The sequence below is a fragment of the Humulus lupulus genome, chromosome 1, assembly GCF_963169125.1.
Source record: "Humulus lupulus chromosome 1, drHumLupu1.1, whole genome shotgun sequence".
Taxonomy (NCBI): Eukaryota; Viridiplantae; Streptophyta; class Magnoliopsida; order Rosales; family Cannabaceae; genus Humulus; species Humulus lupulus.
Window position 1 is genome coordinate 276,418,057 of NC_084793.1, and position 19,106 is coordinate 276,437,162.

Sequence of the window (19,106 nt, forward strand, 5' to 3'; positions counted from 1 at the left end):
TGTGCCTGATAGAAGTTGATGTAATTAGTGATGAGAGTGACTATTCTACTTAGTTTTGTGTCTCTGTAAAAGTATTATACATATTGAGAAATAAAAAGTTTGTTTCCAAATAACATATTTCAAAGTACATAATCAATTAAAATAATACTAACTAAAATTAATTATAAATAATAATTAAATATTAAAATAGATAGGTTAAATTACTGTCGTGTTAGCAGATGTCAGTAGATGTGGCTAGATCCCACAGTGGAGACATTGGTGGTGATCCTCCACCGGATCCTAATAGGAACCCGACTTCATGTGAGTCAAGTAATTTTTTTTCTTTTATTCACTCAAATATGTTTATCCTGTATATATTAATTAAAAAAATACAGGAATCTCAACTAAGAGAAAGAGTCGTGGCACAACTATTGGAAAAGATCTAGATGAGAGGCGGCAGAAAAATGGAAAACCATTGGAAGTAACATTTTGTCCGCAAACGTACAAGGTTGTTGGGGGCGAGCACACTCCTTTTTTCCATCTTGTGGGCACCCAAATTAAAATGAAATTCCCGGACATTTCGATTATTGGGAGTCAGTGCCTAAACAATACAAGGTCCAAGTCCTTGGCATGATCTAAGTAAAAAAAATATTAAACGATTCTTTTTTAAATGTGTCTTAATATAGTAAATATACTCTTAATATGTTTATTTTTCAATATAGTTGTATTATAAAATAGAGGGCCGCAAGGATTTCTTAAAGTGTATAGATGGTATCGATCGAGAGATGAAAGACTGATATTGTCATAGGAAAACAATAAGACACGAACACTTTGAAAAATACTACAAATGACTAGAGGATTGAGACAAGGTTCTAAACAACCCAACTAAGGATGTTTACAAGGAGGAGTGGAAGCAGATCTGTCAGTCATTTACAAGTCCAAACTTTGTTGCGCGCTCTGTAAAGAACAAGGAAAATCAGAAGAAACAAAAGTATTCTACAACGCAGAGTACAAAATCGCTAGCGATCATCCTTAATGAAAGAGTAAGAGTAAGTGAAAGTTAAAATGTTATCAAAATTATGTTCTTTTAAATTATATGTTCTATAGCATTTGGGTTAATTTTATTTTTTTTGTCGAACCCGGACCTTAATGATACTACAAAAAAAATAGCTTTAGCTGGCACGTTTGTGTTTACGTGCCAGCAAACTACCTTGACCGGCGATGTGTACACTAATGCATCGAAAAAAGTGTCTACGGTTTGTCGATGCTTTTTTGCGTCGGTATAGTTGACTTTTGCCAGCGAGTGAACGGGAAGGCGCTGGCAAAGGTTGAAAAAAATTCCCACTAGCATGCGCCAAAATTTTGGTGGGAAACCCATCATTTTGTTGACGCAATAAATTGCGCTGGAAAAAGTGTGTCGCATACAAAACATTGTGCTTCCATTTATTTTTTAAGTGAGGACTTTTGCCAACGCATTTTTAGCTTTTGACTGTGTAGTGAAATGCCCTGGCAAAATTCGCTCAGAATAAATCCCGAGCCCCTTTATTCATCCCCTTTTCTCTCTTCTCTTTCTCTTTCAATAGATGTGAAAACCTTCGCCTCCACAAATGGGTATGTCCCTCTAACTGATATTTTTTTAGTTCTTCACCCTCTAAATCTCTCTTTCTTTGCTTCTATTTGTTTATAAATGTCTTTAACAAATATTTTTATGCATAAAATTATTTGGGGCCACATTTTTGGGGTTTTTTTCCTCACCATTGTTTAGTTTTCTTCATCATTTCGACCTTGTTGTCGTCAATCTACACCCCTACTCTTAGGTATTACTTTTTTTTATAATATTTTTTAAATATTAATATAGTTTATAATTTTTTGTTAAAAATCAATATAGTTTGTTTTATTTTGTTAAATGTGATATATTGATAGATTAGTTTGATATATTGATAGAATAAGTCAATAATATTAATAGATTTTATTTTTCTAGGATTTTTTTTTATTTGTCAAAGAGGAGATTGTGGTTAGAATTGAATTTGTGGTTTAATTTGTTCATTTGTTTTTGTTTAAATTTGATTAGATTTTTTTTTTCAAAGTTTGCATTGGATTTGGAGTATTCGCAAATTTCATTTGTGAAAAGTATGTTTCTATATGTCTAATTTATTTTTATTATTATGTTGAATTGAAATTTTAATATGAAATGTTAATATGAATAGCATGAGATAGGTAATACGAATCACATGAGATAGGTAATATGAATCACATGATCATATAGGTAATATGAATAGCATGAGATAGGTAATATGAATTGGTAATAACATGTTAGTATAATAATAAGTAAGTTAATAGCATGAGATAGATTCGGTTTACAATAATGTTTTAAGAAATATATTTATTTTTTGTTTATGAATGTCTTAATCTTATTTGACTTTTGAAATAAGAATATGAATTTTTTTAATAATATTATTCAACTGTTAGAAGAGTCTGAATATCTTAAATATTCATTCGTAGTGAAGTAGGTTATGAGATTAAATATTGTGTGCTGCAGTGATAATAGAAGGTTTATAACTTGTGTGTTATAGTGAAGTGTGTTTTGGGCTTCTTTGTCTGCTGTGAGATATAAGGAGAAAATTTATTATCTTTTGTGCTTGTTTTTTCTTGAATTGATAAACACTTGTAAAATTGGGAAATGTTATAGTAACAGAGGAAACTCTATCCAATTTTTTTTAAGTTTGTGAACCTGATAGTGATGGAGTGACTAGGTGGAATAGGACACATGAACATTTTTCTGGTTTTTGATCTTCACTTAATTGTTATATAGAAAACTGTGTCAAACAGTCGGAGTTGGATGACTGCAAACAAAACGGTCTGCATATTTTAGGAGAGGTGTGGATGGATTTGTTGGAGTTGCTGAAGCTCACCTTAATTCTTCTAGAGTTACTCGATGCCCTTGTAAGAAGTGTCTCAATACTAAATTGCATACTCCACAAAAAATTAAGAACCATTTGTTTGTAAATGGCATTCAACCATTGTACACGGTTTCGTTTTATCATGGGGAGTCTTTTTCAAACCCAATCGAGGAGGTTGTAGAGAATGACGAAGAAGAGATGGCAGATGTGTTGGTAGACTTACTAAGACAAGATCTAAGTTTTGATGAATCAACCAACGCACTTTATGGATCTTTTCATGATCCCCCCCCCCCCCATCCATGATAGTACCCAGAATGAGAAGTATGATGATCTGTTTAAGGAAATGGGCACTGAATTTTATCCAGGTTCCTTGAAATTGCCCCTCAATGCGTTGGTGAAGCTGATTGTAACGTCCCAAAATTACCTAATAAGGCTTAGGGCGTTTATTAGGTGGTCAGGATGGAAATATATAGAATTATATGTTTATTTGATATATTTGATTGTGATTATGTGAGTTATATGATAATAAAACTAGTTATGCATGTTTAGGGATATTAAATATGCATGTGGACCCGTTTCTTATTAGAAGGATAATTTTCGTAATTTGGCCCGTTATGGGCATAATTGTATATATATATATGTTATGTATGTGAGAGACCACATTATTATGTGGGTTTATTTGGGTTACTTGGCACGAGACGATCCTAGGTAGCAAGTTAGCAAGAAAGTCACAACGGGACCCAATACCCGACTCGGGGCGAGTCAAGGGGTATTTTAGGTATTTAGCATTAAATCGGGTTATCGCGTAATGGGAATGAATAATCGATGATATATTTGGAGTTAGTGAGATTAGGAAATAATACTAGGGATTTTGACCATTTTGCCTTCAGGGACGTTTTTGGTACCCCGAGCCTCGGGATTAGCTTAAGTAGTTTAAGCCTGAAGGAAACAAAACATAAACACTCAAACACCTCACATGCCCAAACTAATTCTATCTCTCTCTCTCCTCTCTCTTTCTCTCTCAACTGTTTTAAGTTTACTCTTGAGAAGTTAAGAAGATTTTGGTTGGAAACCAAGGAATTGAAGGCTTTGGTTAGGATTCGGGAATTGGTTGTGGTCAGGAGAGCATCACTCATAGCTACTTTAATCCCTCTTCTAGTTGATTTCTTCCTTGTTTTCTAAGTTTGAGGTGTTCTTGAGCTTGTGGCTCAAGTATGAGATTTCGGTTTTTGGTGGGTCTTTAATCTAGATTTTTGTTGGGTTTTGTCACTGGCAAGATATTAAAACTGTTATATGGATTGAATTATTGTTTTAGAGTGAAATGGGATAGTTTTGGGATTTTAGCTGATGAAAAATGGAGGAAATCTGGGTTCGCGTGGCCAAGTCGCAGCCCTGTTCTTGAGAGGCCGTGACCCAATCGAACCCAGGGCCTTGGGAGGCTTCTATTTGGGAGGCACACCGTGACCCTTAAGGGGCAGGTTGTAGACCATGTCAATTATCAGGGGAGGAGGGCCTCTGACTTGAGGGGCGCACCGCAACCCTCAAGGGCAAGTCGCAGCTCGCCATGGCTGTTTTGACAATGGTGAGTTTTAGTGACAGTAATCTTTTCCTCAGGGCTCGGGATCAAATCTACAACCCAGTTTAGTAGAATTCGAGGTCACATAGGCTAGGACTCAGTCTAGAAGCCTTCATTTGCTCATTTTTTATGGAATCCTATATTATGGTTGGGACTAGGTTATCGCTAGGGGCTCAGAACCGGGGTTGTGCTCGAGGGTCATTCTTATTTTACGCTATACTCAGACCTGCGGTAAGAAAACTGCACCCAATACGTGGTATATGTGATTAGGGCCTGGCCCAACTATAAATAATAGTTATGAATAAGGCTTGGGCCTCTGAGAATGATTATGTTTAAGTTATCACTTCACTCGTTGGTTAAATATAATTGAATATTCTATATCTCCATAAGTGTTACATGATTGCCCGCATGGTTTGCGTGGCTAGGGATTTTCCCCGTTAAATAAGCATGCGTGTTTATTGCGTGGCTAGGGATTATGGTTACCTGATGATGTTATGTGATTAACATGTATGCGTGTTTATCTTGTTGAGGTATGCCTATCCATATCTATTTCTATATTGATACTTGAATACCTAGATCAGGGCTTGGATTATTAGTCAAGGACAACAATAGTGCGCTGCGTGCTAGTTGAAAGGCTATGGCCAAAATAAACAACGTACTATTACGTTGGATGACCCTATGGTCATTGGAAAACCAAAGGTGTTTGGCTAGCTCTATGGCTAGTTACCCAAAGCTAAGGGCAAGGGCCCCAGGTGACTCTATGGTCACATAGCTACGGCATACGGCCCCGGGGTTGACTCTATGGTCAACTGTTTAGGGCAACAGCCCCAAATTGGTCCAATGACCATTCATTTGTAACTAAATGATTGTATGACTAGGTTATTACTGCTGGACATGCTAGATAAGTATCTGGGAATCTATATTTTATGTTCATGCATATGCTTAAGTTTTCTTGCTAAGCAATGGCTCACGGGTGCTTTGTGGTGTAGATAAAGGAAAAGGAAAGCTTGACCAGTCATGAGTTGGAGAGCTTCGGTGGCGACGTGTACATATGCGGCTGCTTGTCCACCACTGTAATGTCCCAAATTCCCTAATGTGGCTTAGTGCTTGGATTAGGGGGCCAGGAGGGCCATAATTGATTTAATATACCATAATATGATTATATACATGATTATGTGAGTTATATTATTATATGATGATAATTGCATGCATGTGGGGCCACTTCTTATTAGAAGGGCAATTTTATAATTTTTGTCGTTAAGGGCATACTTGTATATTTATGTGAATGTATGTGATATATGGCTGAGACCACATTATGATGTGGATATGTTTGAGCTATTCTGCATGAGACGATTATAGCGTTCCAAATTTGCTAATAAGCCTTAGGGCCTTGATTAGCGTGCCTGGAGGGCAATAAGTGATTTATTATTTTAATATGTGAATTTGATGAGTATGTGATTAAAAATGCATGTTTTGGAGAATTAAATATGCATGTGGGCCCCACTTGGTTATTAGGGGCATGTTTGTAATTTTAGCCCGTTGAAGGCATAGATGCAATATTTGTGATCTTTACCACGTGTGAGTGGTGATATAGTTATGATGCACGATCTGAGACAGTCTTGGGGAGCGGTTTAGCTAGGAAGTCACAACAGGTTCGAATACCCGACTTGGGGCGAGTCAAGAGGTATTTCGAGCATGAGATATTTTACTGGGAATATCGGGGAAATTTACCATTTTGCCCTCATGGACGTTTCTGGTACCCCGAGCCTTGGAGGTAACTTAAATGACCTAGGATAAGTAAAACAACACTTAGGAAACACTCAGAAACTTGGAAACCGGCCCTGTCTCCCTTTCCTCTCTCTCTTATTTTCTCTAAACTTACCAAGGGAAACATTGAAGATTCAGCAAGGAATTTGAGCTCTAAACTTGGGGATTAGCTCAGTTTGAACTTGCGGATTCAAGCAGAGGTTGAGGTAAACTTTGAACTGGGATTTTAGCCTTTAGATTCTGTGATTATTCTCTGAGTTTTTAGCTTTCCTAAGTCTTTTAGTCTTTCTTAAGATTGAATTTGGGATTTAATGAGGTTTTAAGCTAGCATTTTGTTAGGTTGTGTTGCTGGGACCATTCTAGAACTATTGTGGTGATTAAATTGAATTGTTACATTGGTTTTGGGGTAAATTGGCTTGGTTTTAGTTGTGAAAATGGGGGATGTTTCTGGGTTCGAAGGTTCGGGCCGCGACATTGTTCTTGGTGAGCGCGACCCTCTTGTAAATATTTTGATTTGTAAATATTTCTAAACGGTATTATGGGATCCCAAATGTATAAATGCTTTATAATTTAAACGATTGAGTACATTTTCCAGTTATATGATTTTTATTACAGTTTAGCTACACTTTTTACCTAAAACCTCGATTAGCGAGTTAATTGCATGTTTTAAACTCACTTAGTAACGACTCTAAGGAAGTAGGACGTTACAACGATCCTAGGATGCAAGTTAGCGGTTTGGTCATAACGAGATTAATTACTGGTCTCGAAGTGAGCCTAGGGGTAATTTGGCGCTTAGTACATTACAAGGAATGAGCGGGTAATGAGATATGATTTATTAATTATTTGAGGATATTGGGAGTAACGGGAATTGGAGGCTATTGATTATGATTAATGGGATAGGTGGGAAATGAAAATTATGCCATTGGGTGGCTTTGAGGATTAATTTGGACCTAGAGGAATTTCTATCATTTTGACTATTAGATATGCTTAAGCTACGAAGGTTGTGGAATAAACTAAGGCAAAACAGAGGTTTCTTTTTCTCTCACTCTCGATTACTTCTTTCTCTCTCTCGGTTGGGATTTTGAAGTAAACTAGAGAATTGAAGCTTAAGGATTTGATGATTGAGGGTTTAGGATCGTGATCAGTAACTGAAGGGATTTAAATCATAACTGAGGTAAAGATTCTAAGCTTAAATCTCTCATTTTGCTTTGTTTCTAAGGTGGTTTGTAAGTTGAGAGTTTGATTGTGTAATTGGGTATTTGATGGTGTTTTAAGTGTTATAGAGCTTGGGTTTATCTACTAAACTAGTGATAATGTTGTGTTGACGATTGATTGTGATATTGGGATTGGTTTGATAGGTTTTTTTTTAGTTTAGATTGAGGAAAATGTAGGGAAGCTTGGTTCGCGGGGTCAAGTCGCGACTGAGTTCATGCAAGTCGCGACTTGAATGAACTCTAGAGCCTCTCCTGGGCTCTGTCTGGCAGGCATGTTGCAACCCTCACAGGCAAGTTGCGGCCCGCCCCTGGCACCCAGACAAGGGGCTCTCTGTCTTGGGGGCACGCCGCGATCCTTGGGGGCAGGTCGCGACCCGCCTATCCTCTTTGTGCCAGATTGGGTTTTAGTCAGTTTTGAGAGTGGGTTTTTGAATCTCAAGGCTCGGGATCAAATCTACTAACCGTTTCAGTAGTATTCAAGGTCCCGGGGATGGTTTTTAGTCCGTGAACCTTTTATTACTCATTTTATTGATGGGATTTCCTATTTGGTTATGATTAGGTGATCGCTAAGGGGCCTAAGGACAGAACGTTCTCAAGGGTCATTCCCTATTTATTTTACGCTAGAACTTGAGGTGATAAAACTGCCACTACACCAAACACCCATTACCATAACACATCATTATAATACTATTTAAAAAGAGTTATGGTATATTATCAAAGTTTCAGGCGGCAAGTAAAATAAAAAAGCGCCAATCTTTCCCGTGTACAGTAACTCCCCTTTCCCGTGTACCCATTTCCCCTATACCCATTTCCAATCTCATTTTCTTCAATCTTTCTCCTCCTGGTATACTCTCCCGTGTCTCATTTTTCATGGCATACCCATTTCCCATTTCCCTTTGACCCATTTCCCGTAGACCTATCTCTCTCAGTCTCTCACTCCCGTTCACGGAAGACAAATCCTGGGAAGGGCTACACCACATTCGAAGGCGATATAGGAGGCACATTTCCTCTCTCTCGGATCTCTTTCTCCCACCAGACCTCTCTCCTTCCCTCTTTCTCTCTCACCTATCTTTATGGAGCCCGACCTTCCCTATCATCGGCAAACGGCGCAAATGACAAGGGCTCGTGGGTCTTGTGAAAACGACAGGCTCAGGGTCGTGGGTGGCTCGGTCTCGCGGAGGGGGTGGGTGGCTCAGTCTCGCAGAGGGGGTGGGTGGCTCAGTCTCGCAGAGGGGGTGGGTGGCTCAGTCTCACGGAGGGGGTGGGTGGCTCGGTCTCGCAGAGAGGTCGTAGGTGGCTCGGTCTTGCAGAGGGGTCCGAGCCCCCTCTTCTTTCTTCTTGAAATTTTGGTAAAATGTGAATCTCTATAATTAAATTATTTATTTATTATATCTTCTTGAGGTGCAATTCTTCTCCTAACATACATTTCTTGTGTTGGTTGATTCAGACTAGCTTCTATATGAAGTTGTTTGAGGGTGGTGAGTTGGACCGTAACCGAATACCTGAAGCAGCTTTAATGGCATGATCTTACCTTCCAAGCAAGGTGTCAGAGATAGTTGCAATTTGGAGAGATGACCTAAAGAAGGTTAGTTTCTAGCTTCACTTATTTTGCATTTAAACCAAATATGAAGGTGTTTTACTTTTCGTTTGGTGTCAGAGCTTAAAACACAATCCCAATGGGAGGTTTGTTGTTGTTTGTGGAGATGGCGAGTACATTATATATACAGCCTTAGCTTGGAGAAATATATCCTTTGGCTCAGCACTGGAATTTGCCTGGTCATCAGATGGAGAATACGCAGTTAGAGAAAGTACAACAAGGATAAAATTATTTAACAAGACATTCCAGGTTTGACCCTTTTGAATGCATAATTTGGAAGAGGATTGAAATCTGAGATTGCTATGAGTCTTATGGTTGTGGATGATAAACAAATTATTCATTAATGGAGTTCTACTGAAATGGCATTTTTCAGAAGAAGAAAAATATTCGACCTACATTCTTATGTGAGCACATGTATGGAGGGACATTATTAGCAATGTGCTCAAATGACTTCATCTGCTTTTATGACTGGGTTGAATGCAGATTAATTAGGAGGATCGATGTTAATGTGAAAGTGTGATTGACCATTTGATATTTCACTATGTCAGTGGTTTATTGGCTATATTGTCATGTTCACTAATATTTACTTGTGATTTATTTTTTACTATTCTAGAATGTTTATTTGGCGGTTAGTGGTGATTTGGTGGCAATAGCTAGTGAGTCATCATTCTACATACTAAAATACAATGTAAGAACACATCTTTGCTACATGCACTCAGAATATGTTTAAGCTTTTTGTATATTGAAGTACCTTAAGCTTGGTGTGTCACATTACTAAATTAATGTTGTCTATTTGGCAGCGTGATGTTGTATCATCATTTTTTGACAGTGGAAGTTCAGTTGATGAACAAGGTGTCGAGGATGCTTTTGAGCTGCTTTATGAAATAAATGAGCGTGCTAGAACAGGAATTTGGGTTGGCGATTGTTTCATCTATACTAACACTTCTTGGCGTCTTAATTACTGTGTTGGCGGAGAGGTAAACAATTTTTGAATTCAGCAACATCTTTATTTAGTGTTGGTTGTGATTGTAAAGTCATTTTGATGCAATGTGATATTTCAGGTGACAACTATGTGCCACCTGGACCGACCTATGTACTTGTTGGGATATCTGGCCAATCAAAGTTGGGTTTATCTTATTGATAAAGACTTCAAGTGAGTGTTTATTGTTAGCTTTTCTGGAAATATTTTTTTCGGGATTGATTTTAATTGTTAATGTGAGCCTTTCATTTTGTAGTGTCAAGGGATACACTTTACTTCTCAGCTTGATTGAATACAAAACTCTTGTGATGCGTGGAGATCTAGATCATGCAAATCAAATTTTACCAACCATTCCTCCAGAACATCACAATAGGTAAGGTAACATCTGCTTGCATAGGCAAATTATTGTGCAGCATCCTATACCCATGGTATCCTAAACTATGATTCCATGTCTTGTCCTTCTGCATAAAGGAAGCTCAACTGTTTTAAATTTAGCATTCTTTTCCTTTGCCTCTTTTTCTAAATGTCTATTTTACCACCTGCTTGAATTATAAAGTCTAATTATTATGAACAAATATGCTTATTGCTGATTCAAAATTTGATATGTGATAGTTTGCAGGAGTATAGGTTTTTGTATTTGAAAATTTCTGTTAATAATTATTACTTCAGCTACTTGGTTAATATATATCTCTAGTCTGACCGATATGTGTGGCACCATATTTTATGGTTTGATGCTTTAGTTTGGATGTGAACTGAAGGGATTTCTGATTTTTGCTTGCATGGAGAAACTATAATCAATTTTTTAGTGGTTAAATCCTTATTCTAGTGGGCTTTTTATTTTTATTATTATTATTATTATTATTTTCAAGTGTTTCCATATGATGTTCATTCACAGGTTCTGTACATAAGGGATTAAGATTTTTCTCAAATCTCACTTTTTTTTTAATGAAACGCTCCTCATCCAAGAAAAAGAGAAGAAATAAGCAAATACAAATCTAGTAGACAAATCTCAACTAGCAAATATTTATTTGCACAAATTGCACTGTAGAACTGAAGCCCTATAACATCCTTTTCTGCACGAGACAAGGAATGAGGAGCAGAAAAACAGCCAAATTTATCTTGATGAATATGTCCACTGAACTGACATTTATCCCCATCCCATGATGTCTTTCCTGGATTTTTTGTTTGCATACAAATGCATTCTTTTTCTATGTCTTGATAGAAAGCATTCTGAAATGCAACTGATAATATCATGGAATCTATTTTTGCTTTTTAGTGTTGCTCGTTTTTTGGAATCTCGAGGGATGTTGGATGATGCGCTAGAAGTGGCTACAGATCCTGATTACAAATTTGATCTGGCCATACAGCTGGGATGACTTGAGATTGCAACGGTACAATCTTTTTATTTTCAATGTAAGATTGTGGACAAATTGGAATATTACTGAATCATGCACCTATAGTGGAGCTTTTCTTTAATGAGCAACTGTAATAAAGTTTTCCTTGTCAACAATGATATCTAAGTTCTATTCTTTACAAATTAATTTGCTTGTTTGGCTTTCAGGAAATTGCTACCAAAGCCCAAAGTGAATCAAAGTGGAAGCAGCTGGGAGAATTAGCTATGTCCATTGGGCATGTATTCTCTTTCATTTATTTTTTATGAGAAGGATTTAAAATAGTATCCCCTTTCATCTCACCCTTTAGTTCACTCGAGTACAGCTTCCACTTAAATACTTATCTTTACCCATTATGTTTAAAAATATTTAATGTGTTTTACTTACCTATGGAACTGTGTTCACATTATCTTTTAGTCATTATGTATGCACAAGAGGCATCATTTTCTTTGACATGAATATTGTATCATGAAGCTGATAGTACAAAGAGTAATATAAGTTCAAAATTTCACATAAGTGGCCTACTTTTGAACATTTCATGATGAAAATGGAAATATAATTACATTTTTCATGATTTATGTTTCAATTAAAAAGCGAATGTCCCTTATGCTTTTTCGAGTCATCACATAAATGCATTTTATTTCCATCAGCAATGAGGTGTTTGCTAGTGTGCATTATTAGGACCACTGATTAATTATTATAGGAATTTAAGGACCATGTTTACGATATAATTTTTTGCTATTTTTATGATTTTTTAGGACTTTTTTTCAGAACATGGTGACAAGTTACTTGGAAGGTTTACTTGAATATATGCAAGATAAATTTTCTACTTTTTAGGTTATTCCTGTTTTTTTACAAATGTTAGTCAGCCATTTACTATTTTGAGCTACTATGTTGTTGCAAGTTGCAAATTATCAAGTTATATCATCGACTTTATGCAATTTCACGTTTTATTTTGTTTTAATCTGCTTGTTCCTTTTTTATGAATCGTATGGCTTGTCTTATGAAAACATCAATGGTATCTTGTGTGTTTCTTTATGTATTAATAATCTCCTGTGCCTTAATCGTTTGCACAGTTCGAATTGGCACACCTATATATAATAGTAAATGAGTATTTTTCTTTATTTTGTCTCTGTTAAAAAAGTTAAGAGGCAACCAGAATATTTGTCTTTCAATACCATATGAATAATAGTTTTATTATACAGAGAATAAATAAAAATTAATCATTTTCCTCTTGTTCAATTTGCCAGCGCTGGAAATCAAAGCTTTTCATCTAATGCCCCACTGATTGAGATCTCTAATGCTCAGATTGTCATTCCAGATGTGAGTCTTTTTCCTTTTTCTTTTTACTTTGTATAAATGTAGTTTATTCATTAATTGGGTGCTTATCATGAATGGATACAAAATATTTTTATTTTTATCATTTTTCTAGTAAATCGGTCTTTAGTGTTTTTGATTCCCATCTTTTCAGTATAATGAAAAATATAGGTTGGTCAATCTATGAGAAGCAATTTGGTATTTGTAACTTGGTCTAAAAATGAAGTGCCAGATTAGTATATTATCTTTTTCTTTTTAATGAATATGCATCATATTGGTACTCATAAGAATAACAACAAGATTTCTGCTCACAATTCTCTTTTCTTTATTCACTGTTCTGAAATTATAATGTAAACTAGTTAATACACCTTGCAAGGTACTTAGGAATAACAATATCTCTGATTCAATTCCACCAAATATTGGAGAATACCAAAACTTGACTCAGTTGTAAGTTTTGATTATACCAATGGAGCTAACTTTTTAAGCTGTTCTTTTTTACTCCAATAGTTGGTATATTGTAATTTCACTTTAGAGAATTTTTGTTGAACTATATATATATATATATATATAAAGTGAGAGAAAGTTCTGCATTTGGGAAAAACAGAGAACAGAGCATAATGTATTGTATATGGTGTTGCACAGGAGGCATCGAAGTGTTTCTAGGTTCAAAATGTGGTTAATTATTTGGATTTTTTTGTCTTTCTGTTTTGAACTAACACTACCAATTTTAATTCTAGAACTTCTATTTTTTTCTCTTGCATAATTTCCCAAGCACTGTAATAGCTTTTCTTTTGAAACTTCGAATTGATCATGGTAGGCCTATTAAAATCTTGCTTGATATTATGACCCATGAAGAGGTGGATGGTGGAACCTCCAGTGGTGAAGAGACCGGAGAAATTCTGATTCATAGTGCTAACCAGGTAAAATTCTGAAATGGATATTTTTTGCTTGCTGTTATATGAACGTTTCTCTTCTTATTCTGGCTTGCTTATTCACGAGGTAGCCAATATACTTAGCAGTTATTTTCTATTTTATTTTCTTTATTTCTTTCTTTTTATTTTTTGTCAATGCCTTTGTTGTTGTGGCTAATTTTGATCCTCCACGTAACTAATGTATTGTGCAAAATTTTCCTTCATCTCATATTAATGTTTAGTGGCATCCATTTTTCTGGGTTCTTTTGGTTATTTAGTTCATATTTTCTCCTTAATGAATGATGAATTAAAAAAAGAAAAGCTTTTCTTGCTGGACAGTTTTGGGCTTGCAATTCTATTCTTTTCCATGATATTGGTGGGTATTCCTGACTTAGGAATGCCAAATGACACCATCGTGAGAATACTGTTTTGCTCTGTTCTTGCTCCAGTTGATATAAAATTGCTTCTTAATATCTTGGCGTGTTATGTTATCCTTGACATTTTTATGTATTATGGGCCTTGAAGTAGTTCTCATATTTTTTTAATATCTTGTAGCTAGAAAATTATGCGAAAACTGAAGAAGCTAAAGTTGAGGAGCTTATAAAGGCAGTTGCTGATTCCAGTGCCAAAGTAATTGTTAGTGGAGCAGCAGTTGGGGAGATGGCACTTCATTTCTATGAGCGCTACAAGTATATCACCTTCTATTGTGTTTTTTTTATTGATTAACTTACTAATTTTCAAAACATACTTGTCATTGTTGTACATATCTAAATGCTTTTGATCTTTTATGAAATTTGTCAAAAAATTTCAAGTTTTTATTATTTTATTAAGATTTTTCTTAGCATATCTGATAATTTAATTTCGGACTTTTTCCTTGCAGGCTTATGGTTTTGAAAATTAGTTCAAAATTTGAATTAAGACGATTTTGCTGCACTACTGGTGCTGTTGCTATGGTAAGTCAGCTAGCATTTAATAGTACTCAATTTTTTTGAATTTTTTCCAAAATTCTCTAACAATATTCTTGAAGTAATTTGTGATGCTAGATAATAACAATAAAATATTTCTTTGTTTATTTTGCAGATGTGACAAGCGAAGTAGAAAATGATACTTAAGACTCCTTGAAAGTAGTAACTTTTAGACTCCTTGAATACTTAAAGAACATTTTGTTGTTGATGACAGTGTTGAATGTTTTAAACTAATTTGTGGATTGTTAATATAATGTTGAATGTTCTTACTTTTTGTTATTTGAAAATCAAGTTCATTTGATGATGCTAGTATATATTAGATAGCTAATTTTAATTATATAAAAAAAATTAAAATATAATAGAATAAATTAGTGTTATATAAATAAAATATAAAATGAGAATTTAAACATATCTAAATATAACAATAATACGAAAATTGTAATATAATATCTATTACAATAACATTTTTTATGCAAAGAATTGTGTTATGCAAACTTCATTATATAACATAAATAATGTGTTATGCTAAAGTGTAGTATAACACAAAAAATGTGGTATATTAAAGTGTAGTATAACACAAAAAAAGTGTTATACTAAAGTGTAGTATAACACAAATTTATAAGTATTGAAATGTGTTATATAATCGACTATAAATAACATAATTAAACACTTATCTATATATTAAAATAACACAGAAAGTGTGTTATCGTTGACAGTACAATAACACATCTGTATAACATTGATAAAGTGTTATGTAAAGTACCTTGACCTACGATAACATAGTCGGTCTTAACACATCATAAAGTGTTATTGTATGTTTTGATAACACATTTTCGGTGTTATTAAAAGCATTTTTTCTTGTAGTGTGCACCCATTATGTGACATACATGATTATTGATGAGGTATATTGAGTACTCTATATATGGACATTGGTTGCATTGTAAATGCCTGGCAGTGTTGCTTACTTGTGAATGGCACTGACTTATTAGTCATAAACAACAATGGTGTTTAGTACTGGTCGAGACGCTCTAACTTATCAGTCATGATTGATAATAGTGCTGAGCGCTAATCGTATGGAGTTGACTTATGAGTCAGGACCAGCATTAGCGTATTGAATGCAGGCTGAAATGATTAAATCTAATCAACATGAGCATTAAATGCTTGATCGACCTATTAGTTGAACAAAACTAAAGAGCTTAGCTAGACTAAAGCTAGTTACTCAGAGCCAGAGCTAAAAGGCTCAGGTGACTGGAATCTCAAATGGCTTACGTAGAGGACCCTAAGAGACTTATTAGTCATCTATTCAGGGCGGAGGACCCCTGAGAGACTTATTAGACATCTGTTTAGGGCGCAGGACCCCGGAATGACTTACTAGTCATCTATTTAGGGCGCTGGTTCCCAGAACGACTTAATAGTCAACAATCCAGAGCGAAGGACCCCAGAATGATTTTATGATCATTTATTATTATTTGTATACATGAAATAATACATTTTCTTGCTGAGCCTTGGCTCATGGGTGCCATGTGGTGTAGGTAAAGGGAAAGAAAAGCTTTTCTCCGCTTGACCACCACGGCAAAGGTGTTTCTCAAGGGAACTAGGGTTTAACCCTATTTTTGTCGCTTAGGTCGGAAGATTGTAACTTTTGAACTGTAATGACCAATTTGGATTATAAACAACTTTGTAAACACTTTTATGAGATCCTATGTACAGTTTAATGTTTTTAGTAAAATATATCCAATCCTTTTGACCCAGATTTTAACCCTGGTCGATTAATGACACCTAGATGCACGTTTATAGCCTAATGACTCGTTTAGAAAGTTAAGCACTATTTAAAGTACACAGTGTGACAGTCTTAGCTAACCAGGGCATTACAACCACGACCAAGGATATCTCAGAGGAACTAGGGTTGTAGCCCTGGTTTTGCCGCTTAGGTCGGCGGCTGTAAATTTTGATACACCCTTTTAAATGCTTGTTTGTAAAATTTTGGGATCCCATGTATGTATAAACTTTTTAAATAAAAGTCAACAATTACTTTGAATTAAAATTTTAACCATAACCTTCGACGTTAATCTTAGTTACACGTTTATAACCAAATGACTTGATTAGCAAGTCTGACACAATTTAAAGTACACAGTGTAACGGTCCTTGATTAGGATGGCGTTACAATGATGCATTACAAAGTTCTGAATAGGTGGAGTAATCACTCTTTCGATCAACTTCTTAGTATATTGATTGAGTTATTTCTTATGGGAACGAAATTACTGAAGTCTCCTTATGAGTCGAAGTTGAAGTTGCGTAATCTTGGTTTAGGTTACGACTGAATTCATGCATGCAAGCATGATTGTGCACTTTTTTGGAAGGAGAATGAGAAGAAGGATGTTTGTCCTGTATGTGGGAAAAGCAGATGGAAAAACAACAGTGGTAAAGACAAAAGAATTCCTCATAAAGTGTTGCGGTACTTTTTGGTCACCCTGAAATTGAATAGGCTCTACAGTTGTAGACATTTAGCAGAAGATATGCGGTGGCATTACTCTAAGAGATCCAAAGAAAATGGTGTGCTTAGGCATCTTATGGATGGTGAAGAATGGAAACAATTTGATCACCTATATCCATCTTTCGCAGCTGAACCAAGAAATGTGAGGCTAGGGTTTGCTACTAATGGATTCAATCCATTTGGCAATATGAGCAACTCCAATAGGATGTGGCCGGTTATCTTAGTTCCTTATAACTTACCACCATGGAAGTGCATGAAAGTAGAGTCCGTGATGTTGTCTCTTTTGATTCCAGGCCCTTCTGCACCTGAAATAGTCATTGATGTGTTTATCAGACCGTTAATTGACGAGCTTAAGCAATTGTGGGAGATACCCGTTGAAACTCGAGATTCTTACAACAAGACATTATTTTTTATGTGTGTCGCCGTTATGTGGACTATCAATGATTACCCAGCATATGCTTCAATGTCAAGGTGGAGCACAATAGGGTACAAGGTATGTCCAACATGCAATGAACACACTCCATCTGTTGGCTTACGCAACAAAGATGGATACATTGGGCACAAAAGCTTTCTTGAAATGAGTGATGCAAAGTGGAGGAAAAAATACTTTGATGAAAAGAAGAAGAAAAGAGCTCCGCCTCCAGAGTTAATAAGGAATGTTATTTTGGCTTAGTTGGAGCATCTACAGTTTCAATTTTCTGGAAAACACAATCAATTTAGGGGTGTCAAACGTAAACGTTTTGACATCGAGCTTAATTGGTCTAAGAAGAGTGTATTTTTTAACTCAATTATTGGAAGAATCTCTCACTTAGGCATACTCTTGATGTGAAGCACATAAAAAAAATGTTTATGATGGTGTATTAAAGACTCTTCTAAGTATTGAAGGGAAGTCTAAAGACAAAAAAAAAAAAAAGAAATTTGGCAGACATGAAAATTCGTGAAGAGTTGTGGTTGTATGAAGCTGAAAATGGGAAATGGAACAAGTCGCCAGCTAGTTACACGCTCAGTGTTGACAAGCGTTGTGATTTTTTCAAATTTATCAAGTCTGTGAAGTTTATAGATTGCTTCGCTACGAACTTGTCAAAAAATTTTAGCGAGAAAGATGGTAAGATATCCAGCCTAAAGTCTAATGATTGTTATGTGTTGTTTCAGAGATTGTTGCCAACTGGTATCCGAAATTTTTTGAAGAAAGAAAATCGAGATACTATCATTGAGTTATGTGTGTTTTTCAAGCAACTATGTTGCATGACTCTGAATGTCAATGATCTCAATAGTATGCAAATAAATATTATAGACATCCTCTGTAAATTAGAAACAATTTTTCCACCAGCTTTCTTTGACGTCATGGTTCACTTAGTTATGCATTTGCCAAAAGAAGAAATTCTAGGTGGACACGTGCACTTTAGGTGGATGTACGTCATTGAATGCTCTATGTCTATGACAAGCAATATGTTAGAAATCAAGCCCGTCCAGAAGGTTCTATTGCTGAAGCATATGTGGTTAACGAGGCGATGACGTTTTGTTCTAGGTATTTTCGAGGTGTGGAAAATTGATTTAATTGACCAGAATGAAATAATGATGTCATCGCAAACAAGTCAAATCACAAGTGCTCTATATTTAAGCTTGTGGGACGGTGTATTGGTGCCAAAACAATTTATACAATGCCAAAAGATTTGAAGCGTAAAGCGCAGTGGTACATATTGAACAATTGTACAGAAATCGAGAATTATGTCAAGTAAGCCTTGTTGCTTTTAAAGTGTTGATACTTTTTATACGTTGAGAGTCGATATCTTATAGTTTGAAATTGTTCTGTGTAGTGAGCATATGAACGAGCTCAGAACAGGGGTGATTCTAATCTTGACAAAAGGCAAGAAAATGAGTTCCCCGATTGGTTAAAGAATTGAGTAAGTACATAAATTACATTCCAATATTCTTGTACCTGTTCACAAATAAATCAACTTCCCTAACCCCCCAACTTTCACTTTGTAGATTAATCAACCTCAGCATCTTCAGCAA

At 35.6% G+C, this 19,106-nt stretch overlaps 1 protein-coding gene across 1 annotated transcript; it reads left to right on the forward strand.

Annotated features, from left to right (window-relative positions):
* Positions 1-218: 218 nt before the first annotated feature.
* Positions 219-11,403, forward strand: LOC133777589 (coatomer subunit beta'-1-like). The gene is made up of 10 exons (XM_062217284.1): positions 219-309; positions 375-487; positions 8,884-8,955; positions 9,094-9,282; positions 9,407-9,547; positions 9,647-9,721; positions 9,834-10,010; positions 10,095-10,186; positions 10,269-10,385; positions 11,289-11,403. Exons 1-10 carry the CDS (start codon positions 219-221, stop codon positions 11,386-11,388), a joined length of 1,167 nt encoding a protein of 388 aa, XP_062073268.1. The 3' UTR covers positions 11,389-11,403.
* Positions 11,404-19,106: the final 7,703 nt, after the last annotated feature.

Excerpts from the sequence above, each read along its gene's own strand:
- LOC133777589 (XM_062217284.1), top strand. The coding sequence starts at position 219 with ATGTCAGTAGATGTGGCTAGATCCCACAGTGGAGACATTGGTGGTGAT. Across the intron at positions 310-374 it reads CCCGACTTCATGTGAGTCAA|GAATCTCAACTAAGAGAAAG; the intron begins GTAATTTTTTTT and ends AAAAAAATACAG. Across the intron at positions 9,283-9,406 it reads TATTTAACAAGACATTCCAG|AAGAAGAAAAATATTCGACC; the intron begins GTTTGACCCTTT and ends GGCATTTTTCAG.